Here is a 14,416-nt window from a genome sequence, read left to right as displayed (position 1 = left end):
TGATTTTTTGACGGCTTCGTCTCACACGTCGACCCCGGTGGAGACGCAGTTCTCTGGCGATGACCTTCTGTCATTGCATGATATGGGGATCGATCTCGGGGACGATGATACTCCCGTTCTAGCGACGCCGACCGCGCCGAAGAAGAAGACGAGGGGGAGGGGGAAGGGCAAGGCGGTCGGCGAGTCATCGCAGCCCGCTGCCACCGGCCGGAGGAAGTGGACGGAGGATGAGTACGCCGGGGTGGCCAAGGGGTGGTTGGAGGTGTGCGACGATCCGCTGGTTGCGAACAACCAGCGGGTCGTCAACATGTGGGCGAAGATCAGAGCTGCCTATAAGAGGCACCGCCCGCACGGGAAGGACTTCAGCAACGAGGAGGTCCGGAAGGGGTGGGAGCGCACCAGGGCCGCGGTGGGCCATTTTGCGAATTTGTATGCCAACGCCCTTCGTCAGCTCAGAAGTGGGCAGACCGAGGACGACGCCCGGAGGATAGCCGCGAGTCAGTTCCCCTTGGAGGGGAAGTATAAGGAGTTCACCTTCGGGAGTGCTTCTTGTTGTTGAAGGACTCCGAGAAGTTCCGGGCGGGGTGCGACGCTGGGTGGCCGAAAAGCAGCTGATCGAACTATAGCGGCGACTACAGCGGCAGCAGCCGGCGGATCCCACGACCTCCCCCGGATGCCGAGGAGTTTCCATCCCCTCCTTCATTTACTGGTCCCGCCCGGTTGGACGAGAAGCGGGCGCAGCGGGCTGCGAGGGGCGGATCCCCCCTATCGCCCCGCGAGGTCCAGTCCTCCACCCTCCCAGCCGCCCCACTCGAGTACACTCTCCATTCGCGTAACCAAACGCGGGCTCAGATGTTACAGGTCTTCCGAGAGTGGAAGAACGCCACTGACCCACGGAGAAGAGGTTTCTTTACGAGATACTCGAGAGCATGCGTGCTGATTTAGAGATCGCGAGGTCACGGCTGGGGAGTTCCGACGTGGGCTCAGATACCACGGGTGGCGGCAGCGGCGGCGGCGGCGGCGATGAGGAGTAGAGAGTGGCGGGGCTCGTTTGTTGAAGCCCTATTTTTTTAAAAAAAATCATGTACTTTTTTTTTTAAATCTTTGTACTTTTTTTAATGGAATGGATTATTTTTCCCGTATATGTGTCGTAAATTTAATTCCGTAAATGTAGTATATTTTGAATTATTTTTATTGCGGCTGGCCTATGGCTGGCCTAAATCTGACGTGGCAGGTGGTTTTTTTAGTGTTGCTGACGTGGCAGAGGAGAGAATGGCTGGCTTATGACTGGCCTAAGTACCATTGCGGATGCTCTAAGTATACGTTTTTGATTAAATACCAACGGGTTTGGAAAGCAAAAAGAAAGGGAAAATTCAGTCCCAAAATTTCACTTATTTGGAATAAGTTAAATCAAGCTATTCATTGTCAAGTGTTTGGCCCCCAATTAACCTTTAAGTATTTTTTAACGGTTTGTGTTAAAATGAAAACACCTCTTAAAGTGACACCGTGATACCACATATACTGTAATATTATAAACTCTACACAGCAATATTATAAACACTACACAGCAATCTATAGATTAATGTATAGTGTGTCGGATATTGCTGGCCAAGAAAAATTGTTGTATAGTGTATACCATATTGTTGGCCGTCTTTTTTAGTTTTTTTTTTTTTTTGCCACGTGGCAGCTTATTATTCGTCCACGTGTACAAATGATTGGCTAGGAATGGTGGTATGATGTTATTTTAAAAGGTGGTGGCACCCTAACACTCCCCTTTTTTTTAACTCTTTTTCCAAAAAGATTTATTAATGTAACTCAAACTTTGTTTAATACTTTAATTATCCTAATTTCCACTCATGACACACATTTATATCATTTGAAGTTATGAGTCAGTCCATTTTATTTTCAAACTCGTGAATCATCCAAATTGTAATCAATCGAATAACATTAAAGTAAATTAAACGAACCCCAACACATGTAACCACACTACAATTTTCATACTAATTCAATTACTACAACAAATAACGGAGTATTTAATTTGGACTACTAGTTGTTTTGTTAATAATTTATTTAAAATTATAGAAAAAACGAGTAAATGGTACTTTGATTTTTATAAAATTAAAAATTGTAATACTATTTTTCAAGGGGAAGATCAATTACTAACTAATTAGCGATCACAAATTAAGATTAAATCTTAGTCATTGGATTAGGAAATCTAGTGGTTGAAATAATGACACATGGATTATATTTTAAATTAACAAAATTATTAAATAAACTTAAAGGGTATTAATGTCAATTCTCTCTCATCAAAATCATCTCAAAATTTTAAATTTGCGTAACTCTCTCGATTTATATTATTTTTTCGCAAAAAATATATAAAATTAAAGATAATTTTATAAGGATTCCAGCGAGATCTCAATTGCATATGTTCCGACGATGTTTGGGTGATGAAATTTGACAAATTATATTTCAATTTTCATCCATGTTGATAAGCAGATTTTATCAATAAATGAAAAAAAATATCAATCTAGTGTAGGCAAAATCTATACATAGTGAAGGTAAAATATCAAAAATGTTTTTGTAAAACTTAGTTCAACTATTCTACAGTGCCACAAAATTTTCTTAACATACAATACTCTACCTGTTCCTTTATAGTTGAATCATTTTTCCATTTTATAAAGTTTACTTATAGTTGAGTCATTTCCATAGTAATTAACACTTTTTACCACTCTTATTTTATTTCCTTTACTTTTTTCTCTCTCTTACTTCTTTTATCTATCTACTTAACATATTAATTAAGCATCAACTTCTTAAACAATGTATTGAAAAGTTTCGCCTCAACTATGAGGGAACAAAGGGAATACTATTTTATAGTTATAACCAAGAATGATTTGTATATATTTCACATAAATGTAAAATTAAAGTAAGCGACAAAATAGCGCCAAAATAAAGAGTGACTCAGTGTTTTAAAAACTGGACCAGATCGGCCGGTTCGACCGTGAACCGAAAAGCAGTCCGGTCCGGTTCACCCCTAAAAACCACTAGCACATTGAATCGCCGCGAAAGAGAAAAGAGAAACACATTTACGCTTTTAGAATTTGCACTTTTCATAGTTTTGTGGTGTGAGTTTTCAGATTCAGGTACTTAAAATATGCAAACACCATTTTTAGCGATCAATTTTGAAGTTGGCTCTTTCAAAATAAATTGGCAAGACAGTATGTGCCTAATATGCAAGACGAAACTTGTTGATATGGTCTTCAACTTATAATAGTATCTTCACAAATGAATGTTACCATTTCAAGTTATAGAATCGAATCACTCAAGCTTATCCTAGCTCTCAAAATGGGATAGGATAGTTGAATTTCCAGCCGTTAATCAAGTAAACTACTTTCCAACACAAGTAACCACACTACAATTTTCATAAAACTTATCAAAAAAGGGTCAAGTTTATAGTATGGAATCTCAACCAAATAGAAAATTTCATCTTAATTTCCTCTTAATATTAAAGGGGTTTCTCTAAAGTTGAATTCGTCAACGTCATAGCTCAATTATCAAAAGTAATTTAAGCAATTGCATCTAAGTCTTAAATAAACATTTTTTTCTGCGCAGAACAAAGTTAAGTTATGTGAAGAATTTCGAAAGTCAATGTTGGAAATTTTCAGCTAGTTTCGTACCACTCTTAATAACAATAAAATAGTATAAAAATTAAGCCTCAATTAGTCTACCAATTATGACAAAAATACAAAAAGAGATAGTAGTGATTTAAATTTCAAAGTTTGGTTAGATTAGATCAGTTCCATAAATTTAAAAACGAAATTTTAAAAGCAAAACATTTCAATTTTCTCAATTATCTTATCGGTGTATAAAACGATAACTTAATTTAATGATGTCCAAAACAACATTTAGTTTAAATATGAAAAGAAAATAAAAAAGAATGAAAGTACTTATTTTAGTTGAGAAAAAAATGAAAATTGGTAACTTAGATATTTAATTCGTTTCAATAAACATTATGAATCTATTAGAATTTGACCAAATTTTGATATTTAAATGACTACTACTATTAGATACTATGTATATCATCATTCCTATTATAGTACCAAGTTTCGATATTTAAATGACTAGCATTTCTATATAAAAAAGAGAGGCTGGATGAGTTTTAGATATGTAACTAAAATTCGACAACATGGAAACATATGCAATTGTACTAATTGTGTTGGGGTCCGTCGCCGCCGCAATTATAGTCTTGTGTTGCTTATGCAATATTGGCCGGAAAAAGAAGCAGCCTGCCGCCGTGACCGCCCATCGTCAGCCTCCTCAGCCGGTTTACCGCGATGTCGAGAGAGGAGATAAAGCGGCAAGCAGTGGAGCCAAGGATGGTGGCATGGTAGTTCTTGGAGCAGGCGCGGCTGCTGTTGCTGCCGTCGCAACAGCAGCTTTTGTCACCGGCGGAGGGGGCTGCGGCGGCCTTGACTCCGGAGGTGGAGATGATGGCGGTGGCGGAGATGGTGGCAGTGGATGTGGAGGAGGGTGTGGAGGCTGCGGTGGCTGTGGAGGTTGAGTCAATTTACTATAAATCTACTCTATACAAGTATAAATGTGTTACTCTCTCCGTTCCGTTACAAGTAATTGAATTTACACTGAAAAACTAAATTTATTATTATTGTGCATGCATAAGTGTATCTTTGTTTCCTTCTACTCAGTAATTAATGCATTTTTTCATTTTCAACGTGCCAAAATAAATCAATTATGTACTCCTACATGAATTCAAGATACTGATTTCAACTGCTCTCTCCGTCCCCATTAATTGTCCATTTTAGTTTTCACATGAATTTTAAAAAATATAAATGACTGAATTGAAAAGTTAGTAGAATATGAGTCACATTTTTGTATTATAGTTTTATAATAAAATGTAAGTATGTAGTATGAGTTAATAGAATGTAGACATACTTATCATTTATAGTAAAAAGTGAAAATAGATAATTAATCGGGGATGTAGGAAAATAGCAAAAATGGACACTTAATAGAGACTGAGGGAGTATAATTGATTTGAGTGCCATAAACATACAACACTTGTATAATCATCAATATTGATGATTATTTTGTGCCTTGAACAAAAGGCTGTTACTTTTGGATACTGATATGAAAACGCAAATTCCATGTCGACCGATTAGGAACCTCAAGTTGGATTGCGAGATTAGTACAACCTATTAAAAATATAAAAGTATTTAGTTCAGTCATAAGCAGACCACTTCTTTTGGCACAAGATTTAAGAAATTTATATTTAAAGAGTTAAAATGGAGAGAGTAAGTATGAGAGAGGAAAAAGTAGAGGAGTGAAAAGAATAACATAGGAGGAAAAATAAAGTAAGAGAGATTATTTTTAGCTTAAAATTGAAATGACTCACTTTTGATGGACATCCCAAAAAGGAAAGTAACTCGCTTATGGTGGGACGAAGGGGATATTATTTTAATATGATAAACCTTATAATGTCTATCTGTCTCCCCTATGCAAGAATGACGCGCATAAATCAAGAAATGGTATGTTTCTCATTCCGCGAACAAAAGACACTGAGAGCATGCGCAACGCTGCTCGTTGCAACGAGCAGGTGCCGTGCTGTCGGCGCGGCAAGCACGCTGCTCGTCGTTGTGCTCTTGCCGATGGCATGGATGTGTTCTTGCCAATGAGCAGCGTCGTGCCGACAAACTCGGCGACGTGGTGCAACGCGATTCGCTGACGGCAATGCAGTTGCCATTTTTCATTTTTTTTTAAATTCAAAAATCCGAATTTTTCAGATTTAAATAAAAAATATGTTTTCCCACTTTCCAATAAAATATATCCATTTTTTCTCCACTTTTAATTTATTTTTTATTATTTTTACTCCAAAATATTTCCCCTGACAGCAATTGGGGATGCCCCCCAACCCCATCCAACAGCCGCCATCAAACTAGTCTTCTTTAAATTTCCACGGATGTAATTTTAAATTTTAGGATTTTAATTATATAATTTTAAATTTTTTAGTAATTTATAATATTATTTTAGATATTTTGAATGCATTCTATATTTTTAGTAATTGAAGTATTTAACTTGAATAATAAAATGATGGACCCATTCACTTTGTCTGTTTTGAAAGTGATCATATATGTAACTGGGAAAGAATTGAAGAAAGGTGGCCCACCAAGTGGTATTATTACTCTCTATTTGGTAACTACGATTTGTAGCAGTAGTGAAAAATGTGCAGCTCTACCGTTTTACACGAGTGGACAAAAATCTCCTTGAATTTTTCAATTTTGGGGATGATTTTGACTTTTGCAGGAATAAATTAGTCTTTTGCACCATTAATTCTAGATCAATAGTCCACTCCAGATTTGAATAACACTATTTTGTTCTGTTTTAATTCATGAGAATTGTTGAATGAATAGTGAGGGCTGGACCTCATATCTTGGGCATGGCAGAAATGAATCATGCATATTGAACACATGATTTTGCAAAGAAATAATCCCAAAACATGGCATATCGTAGTATATCGGGAAAGTTAAACATCTCCTAAGAGTATGCTCTTGCGGAAGAGCATGAATGTGAGTGTTGTGCTCTTGCGAAAGAGCATAGAATTAAAAATGAATAAATGTAAGTCCGGGCCCACATTCATACTCTTTGGCAAGAACATGAATGTGGATGCTCTGAGTCCCATTGGGGCAGGTCTCGGGTTAGAGCGAAAAACGGGCTATAAGTTTGTATTGGGCCTCAGTAAAAACATGCACAATTGGGCCACAAAATTGCATTTCTACAAACAAATAAGTGAGGAATTTCCGAAGTCAATGTCAACCTATTGTTGGCTTGTATTGTACTGCTCCTCATTACAATAATAATAATATAAAAATAAAGTGATAAGTAGTTGACTAATTAGGCTATAAAAAGGAGAGGATGGATGAATATTAGTCAAAATGGAAACATATGCATATATACTATTTGTGTTTGGATCTCTCACCGCACCAATTCTAGTCTACCATTGCTTATGTGAAGATCGCCGGAAAAATAAGCAGCCCGCCGCTCGTCCGCCTCTTCCTCGGCCGGTGTATCGAGAAAGGAGATAATGTGGGAAGCAGTGGAGCCCGAGCCAAGGATGGTGGGATGATGGCCCTTGGAGCAGGGGCGGCCACCGTCGCCACAGCAGCTGCAGCGGCGGTGGCTGTGGAGGTTGAGTAAATATAAATAATATGTATAATTAAGTTTTTCTTTTGTTATAATCGACTTGTAATTAATGTATTTCTTTATTCTCATTGTGCCAAAGTAATTCAAATTGTGTATAATAATTTTTTTATATTGAACATGTGATGATACTGTTCTATTTATTGGCCTCTTATACAATCTTGAGTAGAAAAATATGGTAATACTAATAATTTTATATGCATCTCGTTCTAGACTTTTTAATAAGTACGTACTAGAATATACTATGTGCATATGCTTAGTCTAGACTTTATTTTCTAAAAAGTTTATTGTTTAGTAATAAAAGCTAATTGGAATTATTTGAATATGTTAACAAACCCCACGTTAATCAAACATTCAATCCCGAAATTGCACTTCTTTGAAATAAGTTAAAATCAACGCATTCATTGTCATGGGCCGAGTTGCTAATTCTTTATTAAGATTGGAGTGAGCCAAAGGCCCACGAAATATGGGCCATTATAATTATTAACCTCATATTTTTTATCTCCTTTTCTAAAAAGAGAGATTGAAAAATAAGTGAGGCATTTTTTAGCATAAAATTAATGAAATGATGTTTACTGGAGGGATAATAAAGTATAGTGAGAATAGAGTAGAGAAGTAAAGATAAAATAAAGTAAGAGAAAAGAAAAAAGTAAGAAGATAATGAATATGTACTTTTTTACTAAAAAAGAAAATGACATATTTAGAGTGGTACAATTAAAAAGAAATATGAATCTCTTATAGTGGGACGGATATATAGTCCGTCGGTAAATTTTAGAGAATGTTTTACTGGATGAAATTTTCCAACAAACACAATTTTCGGTAAAATTCATGACCAATTAACATGCTTTTCCATCAGTAAATATGTTACCAACTCTATCGATCCATCCGATAAATGCCGGCGGATTATTAGGATTTAATTACCAAAGGAAAAATCCTTCGGTAAATTAAATTCCGTTTTTAAGTATCAAGGTATTACATGTGGTTATTAATCCAAATATAAAATTTTACCTACATATATTTCCACTTAATTTTTAATGAATGTTGGTGAAGAAAAGTCAATGTTAAACTATCTCGCAAATTTCAGGCTTGTTTCATCCTTCTCTTCATAGTAAAATAACTATAAAAAAAATTATTAATTGGGTATCAATATATAAAAAGGAGAGGTTGGCATAATATTAGATATGCAATTAATTCACGACTGCATCGATGTTAATGATGAAATTTCTAGTTAATTATTAATAATGTCTACAGATCCTCCTATGAAAAAGACAAGAAAAAACACAAATATAGGGTCTTGTAGCCTTGAACTATATTTATACCGAGTGAACTACGAAAATGGTCCCTGGACTATGGGTTTATTTCGCCCATAGTCCCTGGACTTTAAAAATATCGTCTGTAGTCCCTAGACTAAGAGTTTATTTTGAAATTGGTCCTTTTGGCTTTTTTTGGTACGAAAATATCCTTTGATATTATTTTGGGGGGTTTGAGCAATTTGGTCTTTTTTCACTTTTAACATTTTAAATCTAATATTATTTTAGTTATGTACTAACTTTGATATTATTTCAAATTTATCATCCTTTTTCCCTTTTGTCATCCTTCACTTTGTTTCTTTATTTCAATATTAGATTTAATTTTACAAAATTTAAAATTTTAATTTTTAAATATCAATAAATTTTTTTAATTATAAAAATTATTAAATAGCAAAAATTAATAATTATAATCAATATTTGATAGTGTATAGTACTATGTAATCAATAAGGGATGACAACGCCTTAGTTTTAAGCTTTAATCATAAATAGATTATATAACACAATTTATTCTGAAATAAATATGCAGCTAATGTAAGACTAATATAATTTTCGTTTATTAATTTGAAATCAATCAAAATTTACTAGAAAATTTCAACAAAAATACTCCTATATAAAATTTTAAGTAGGATCAAATTTTTAGTCAACTTCATAATATTTAATCACAAGCAATTATAACAACCGAACGGAGGCTAAATAGAATAACTCTTATTTTTCCATCATGATTAATATTATTTTTCTGTACTTCTTCAATTCAATTGAATATTATATTAAATAACAAAAATTAATAGTTTTAATCAATATTTATAGTGTCCATGAATTAATAGTTTTCATTAAAAAAATTTATTGATATTTAAAAATCTAAATATTAAATTTAATTTTATAAAATTAAATCTAATATTGAAATATAAAAAAAACAAATTCAGTGAAGGATAACAAAATGGAAGAAGAATGATAATTTTGAAATAATATCAAAGTTAGTACATAACTAAAATAATACTCCCCCCGTTCCTTCATAGTTGAGTCATTTTTCCATTTCGGGAAGTTTTCTCATAGTTGAGTCATTTCCATATATAGTAACTTTTTCCTCTTTCTTACTTTACTCTCTCTTACTTTATTCTCTCTACTTTATTCACTTTTTACTTTATTCTCTCTACATTTTTCTCTTTCTTACTTTTTTATCTATTTATTTAACACACTTAACATTCATTTCTTAAACTTCATGCCGAAAAGTTCCGCCTCAACTATGAGGGAACGGAGGGAGTATCAGATTTAAAATGTTAAAAGTGTAAAAAGACCAAATTGCCCAAACCCCCAAAAATAATATCAAAGGGTATTTTCGTACCAAAAAAAGCCAAAATGACCAATTTCGAGATAAACCCTTAGTCCTGGGACTACTGGATATTTTTAAAGTCCAGGGACTATGGGCGAGACAAATCCATAGTCCAGGGACCATTTTTGTAGTTCACTCATTTATATTTGAATAATCAGAAGGCCAATTAGCTAATTTTTTTTAATGAAAAAACGGGACTCCTATTCACAGACAGATGGAGTATTTTAATTCTAATTTAAAAAATTATTATTTAATTTTGTTCTCTAAGTTTACGTAAATCAAGTTTACATTATGTTTAAAAATCATGGTTTTTAAGTGTAATATCAAGTTTCAATTGTTATGTTTACCCAAATTATATTGTGTTGATAATGGATTGTTGTCGTGTGACTAACATGTATGAGTCATGTGCGGATTTGAAGGTAGAATGTTAGGCTCATGTTCCGGATGGGAGTTTTCCTAATAAGTCAGATTCGGGTTAGCTCTTCATGGGTAAGGTCGTTGATAACCTGTTAACGATCCAACCCGCACAATTTGTCAGCCCTATATATACGTGTAATGATAGAAAGTTTACATACGGAATGTCAATCCAATTGAAAGTTTCACTTAATTTTTTAGGGTTTTCTCTAAATTTAGTCATCAACATAGCTCAAGTCATTTTTACATGATAATCATTATAAGGTCTATCCGTCTCCCCCTGCGCAAGGATGACATGCATGAATCGAGAAATGGTTTGTCTCTCATTCCGTGAACAAAAGACACGGAATCCCACTGGGGCAAATCTCGGGTTAGAGCGAAAACGGGCTATAAGTTTGTATTGGGCTCAGTATTGGGCCTAAAGTAAAAACATGAATAATTGGGCCACAAAATTGCATTTCTACCAACAAATAAGTGAGGAATTTCCGAAGTCAATGTCAACCTATATATCTTGCTAATTGTAGGCTTGAATTGTACCGCTCCTCTTTTTGTTATGATAATAATAATAATAATAATAATAAAAATAAAGTGATAAGTAGTTGACTAATTAGGCTAACAATAACAATATATAAAAAGGATAGGATGGAGGAATATTATTAGCTATGTAATTAATGAATATTCAACAAAATGGAAACATATGCAATTGTACTAATCGTGTTTGGATCTGTCGCCGCAGCAATTATAGTCTTGAGTTGCTTATGCGGTGATCGCCGGAAAAATAAGCAGCCCGCCGCTCGTCCGCCTCCTCCTCAGCCGGTGCATCGCGACGTCGAGAGAGGAGATAAGGTGGGAAGCAGTGGAGCCAAGGATGGTGGGATGATGGCCCTTGGAGCAAGGGCGGCTGCTGTTGCCGCCGTCGCCACAGCGGCTGCTGTAACTGGCGGAGGGGGCTTCGACGGCGTTGACTCAGGAGGCGGTGGTGGCTGTGGAGGAGGAGGAGGCTGTGGAGGCGGTGGTGGCTGAGGTGGTGGCTGTTGAGGTTGAGTAAATATAAATATTATGTATACTTAAGTAGTATTTCTTTTGTTTTAATCGACTTGTAATTAATGTATTTCTTTATTTTCATTACGCCAAAGTAATTCAAAATATGTATAATAATTCTTGTATATTGAACATGTGATGATAGTGTTCTATTTAGTGGCCTCTTATACCGTCTCGAGTACAAAAATATGGTAAAAATGATTACTACTGTATTATACTATATGCATTTATATGCTCAGTCTAGACTTTATTTTCTAAATAAGTTTATTGTTTAGTAATAAAAGCTAAATGGAATTATTGAATATGTTAACAAACCCCATGTTAATCAAACATGATTTCCGAAAACCAAATATTATAAGTTTGTTATTAAAACACCGAAGGGTTTGGAAAGCAAGAAGAAAGGGAAATTTGAATCCCAAAATTTCTCTTCTTTGAAATAAGTTAACTCAATGCATTCATTGGCGTGGGCCGAATTACTAATTCTTTATTAAGGTTGAAGTGGGCTAAAGGCCCACGAAATATGGGTCATTATACTCCCTAGTCCATCCGTAGCATTAAATATGAAAATTTGGTTTTCAGTAACAGATTTTATGCAGTGTTATTTTATGATTTATTGGAAAAAAAATAAAGTAAGAGAATAAAAAGTTGAGAAAGTATTATTTCTATTTTTAGAAACATTTTATTTTTAAGGGACAAACCAAAAAAATAAATGTTTCATTTCTAATAGAACAGATGGAGTAATTATTAACCTTTTAAGTATTTTTTAACTCCTTTTCCGAAAAGAGATATTGAAATAATATAAGTGGGGCACTCTTTTAGCACAAAATTAATGAAATGATATTGGAAAGATAATAAAGCAAGAGTGAGAATAAAGTATGATAAAATAAATCAAGATAGAAAAAAGTAAGAAAAAATAAATATATAGTTTTTTGCTAAAAATATGTCATAATTATAGTGGTACAATAAAAAAGAAATATGAATCATTTAATTACCAAAGAAAAATTCCCTCGGAAAATTAAATTGCGTTTTTAAGTATCAAGGTATTACATGTGGAAATTGGAATCTTAATCCAAGTATAAAATTTCATCTACATTTCCACATAATATTTTAGTGAATGTTGGTGAAGAATTTTAGTAAATTTCAGGCTTGTTTCATCCTTCTCTTTATTGTAAAATAATTATAAAAAAATAAACTATTCATTGGGTATCATTATATAAAAATGAGTGGTTTGGCATAATATTAGATATGCAATTAATTCACGACTACATGTGTTGCTTATGCAGTTATCGCCGGAAAAAAACGCGGCCCACGGCCGTGAACGCCCCTCATCTGCCTCCTCCTTGTCCCCAGCTGGTGTACCGCCACCGCAACGTCAAGAAAGATGATAAAGTGGCTAGAAAAAGAGCCAAGGATGGTGGCATGATAGTTCATGGAGGAGGCTGCGGCTGTGGAGGAGGCTGCGGTGGCTGTGGAGGTTGAGTAAATTTACTACAAATCCACTTAATTTCGAATATAAATATTGAGTGTACTTAATATTTGAAGAGTTAAAAGAGTGGAGAGAATAAAATACATGAGAGAATAAAGTAACAAAGAGGAAATGTATTACTTTTTTGCTAAGAAGGAAATTGTTCACTTATGGTGGAAGTTGGGACATCTAAAAAAGTAAAGTGACTCGTTTATAATGGGACACATGAAGTTTCTTATTAGAATATGTGCATATTTTGTAATATTAAGGTTATACCATTGACGTATGATTCACTTGGATTTTACATGGTTTTAGAGGGTAGTTTTATTTGGTTTTGATCATATAATGTGTACTTTGAGACATGGTTATAGCTACTTCTCTATTATGTTGGTATTTTGACCATTTTGTGAAGAATGTGTAGAAAAATGTACAAAATAGGTGGATGCGCAGCAGCTTTGGTTCAAGACAGTTTTTCTGGAGATTTTGAAGCCCGATTCGCACATAATGCATACCATTCTCTTTGTCTTCGAAAGATCTTCGCGTGGATATCTTAAACGTCTTAATCGGAATTCGGTAGAAGAAGTTATGGTCGTTTTACCAAGATTGCATAGAGCAGTGACATAGCTGGCGACCCGCCAGGTTCGCATGCAAACGAACCTGGCGACCTTCTAGCAAAAGACGAGAAAAATGTCGTAAGCAGCTGGAGACTCGCCAGCTGGCTTCGACGAACAACCAACCTGGCGACCCGCCAGCTTCGTCCGACAGTTTATTTCGGGCCCAAAGTCAACCCTAGGTATATATATGCCTAGGAAACGCCTCCAAAAACAACTTACACGCCTCCTACCCCAAAAATACCAATTTTTCACCTAGAAAGAAGAGAAGAACAAGCAGAGGACGAGTATTTATCACAAGATTGAAGACGAGGCCTCCAATCGCCCAATCCAATTCCAGGAGTTCATCTTTTAGTTTTATTTTTGTTCAAACAATGTTTTTTAATATTTCTTTGAATTTTGTGTTGAACATGAGTAGCTAAATCCTTCGTAGAGTTCTACGGGGGAGATACAATGATTCTTATGTTTAATTGATTTCCTTTTTCTATGTTTTGGCTCATGTGGTTATTTTGATTTTTTTTTGTGCTTATACATTTATTTGATTGATCACCTTATAAATGCATGTGGATTTTACTACAACACTCGGGAGGTGAGTAGTTTAATTTGAAAGAAGAGAAGTTGACGTCTTTGCCAATATAATCGACAGATTTGAGCCTTTGAATGGAGCTATGTATCTTAGGAGCTTTTAGGAGTTGTTACCTTAGTTCTAGGAAGGACACTTCGGTTCTAGGTAGCAATCTACAAATTATATGCTTTGAGAAAAGATATAGTTTCAACTTAGTGATAGCTTAATAACCCTTGAGACCCTTTGTTGGCGTAGTTAGGAAGTTACTTGTGCATAGGATAATTGTTATCGATCCTGTAGGATTCTACCCTTCTCATCCTTGATCTACATCCGTTTTCTTATTTGCTTTTAGTTCTCTACTTGTTTGTAATTGTTTTTGTTAGGTTTGGTATACTGAAAAGCATGTTTCGAGCAAGTTTCGCGAGAATAGAATCTTGCTTGTATACATAAAACTCTACAATCCACTTTTAACCC

At 35.0% G+C, this 14,416-nt stretch overlaps 2 protein-coding genes across 2 annotated transcripts; both read left to right on the top strand.

Moving 5' to 3' along the window:
* Window positions 1-4,183: 4,183 nt before the first annotated feature.
* LOC125188837 (loricrin-like) lies at window positions 4,184-4,582 on the top strand. The gene has a single exon (XM_048085901.1). The coding sequence runs from the start codon at window positions 4,184-4,186 to the stop codon at window positions 4,556-4,558; it is 375 nt and encodes a 124-aa protein (XP_047941858.1). The 3' UTR covers window positions 4,559-4,582.
* A 6,365-nt stretch (window positions 4,583-10,947) lies between these two features.
* On the top strand, window positions 10,948-11,283 carry LOC125188827 (dachshund homolog 1-like). Its single transcript, XM_048085890.1, has one exon. The coding sequence runs from the start codon at window positions 10,948-10,950 to the stop codon at window positions 11,281-11,283; it is 336 nt and encodes a 111-aa protein (XP_047941847.1).
* The last annotated feature ends 3,133 nt before the right edge of the window (window positions 11,284-14,416 follow it).

The sequence above is a fragment of the Salvia hispanica genome, chromosome 1 (genome assembly GCF_023119035.1).
Source record: "Salvia hispanica cultivar TCC Black 2014 chromosome 1, UniMelb_Shisp_WGS_1.0, whole genome shotgun sequence".
Taxonomy (NCBI): Eukaryota; Viridiplantae; Streptophyta; class Magnoliopsida; order Lamiales; family Lamiaceae; genus Salvia; species Salvia hispanica.
Note: the sequence above shows the minus strand (reverse complement) of the source record. Positions and strands in the feature narration are given on the sequence as shown.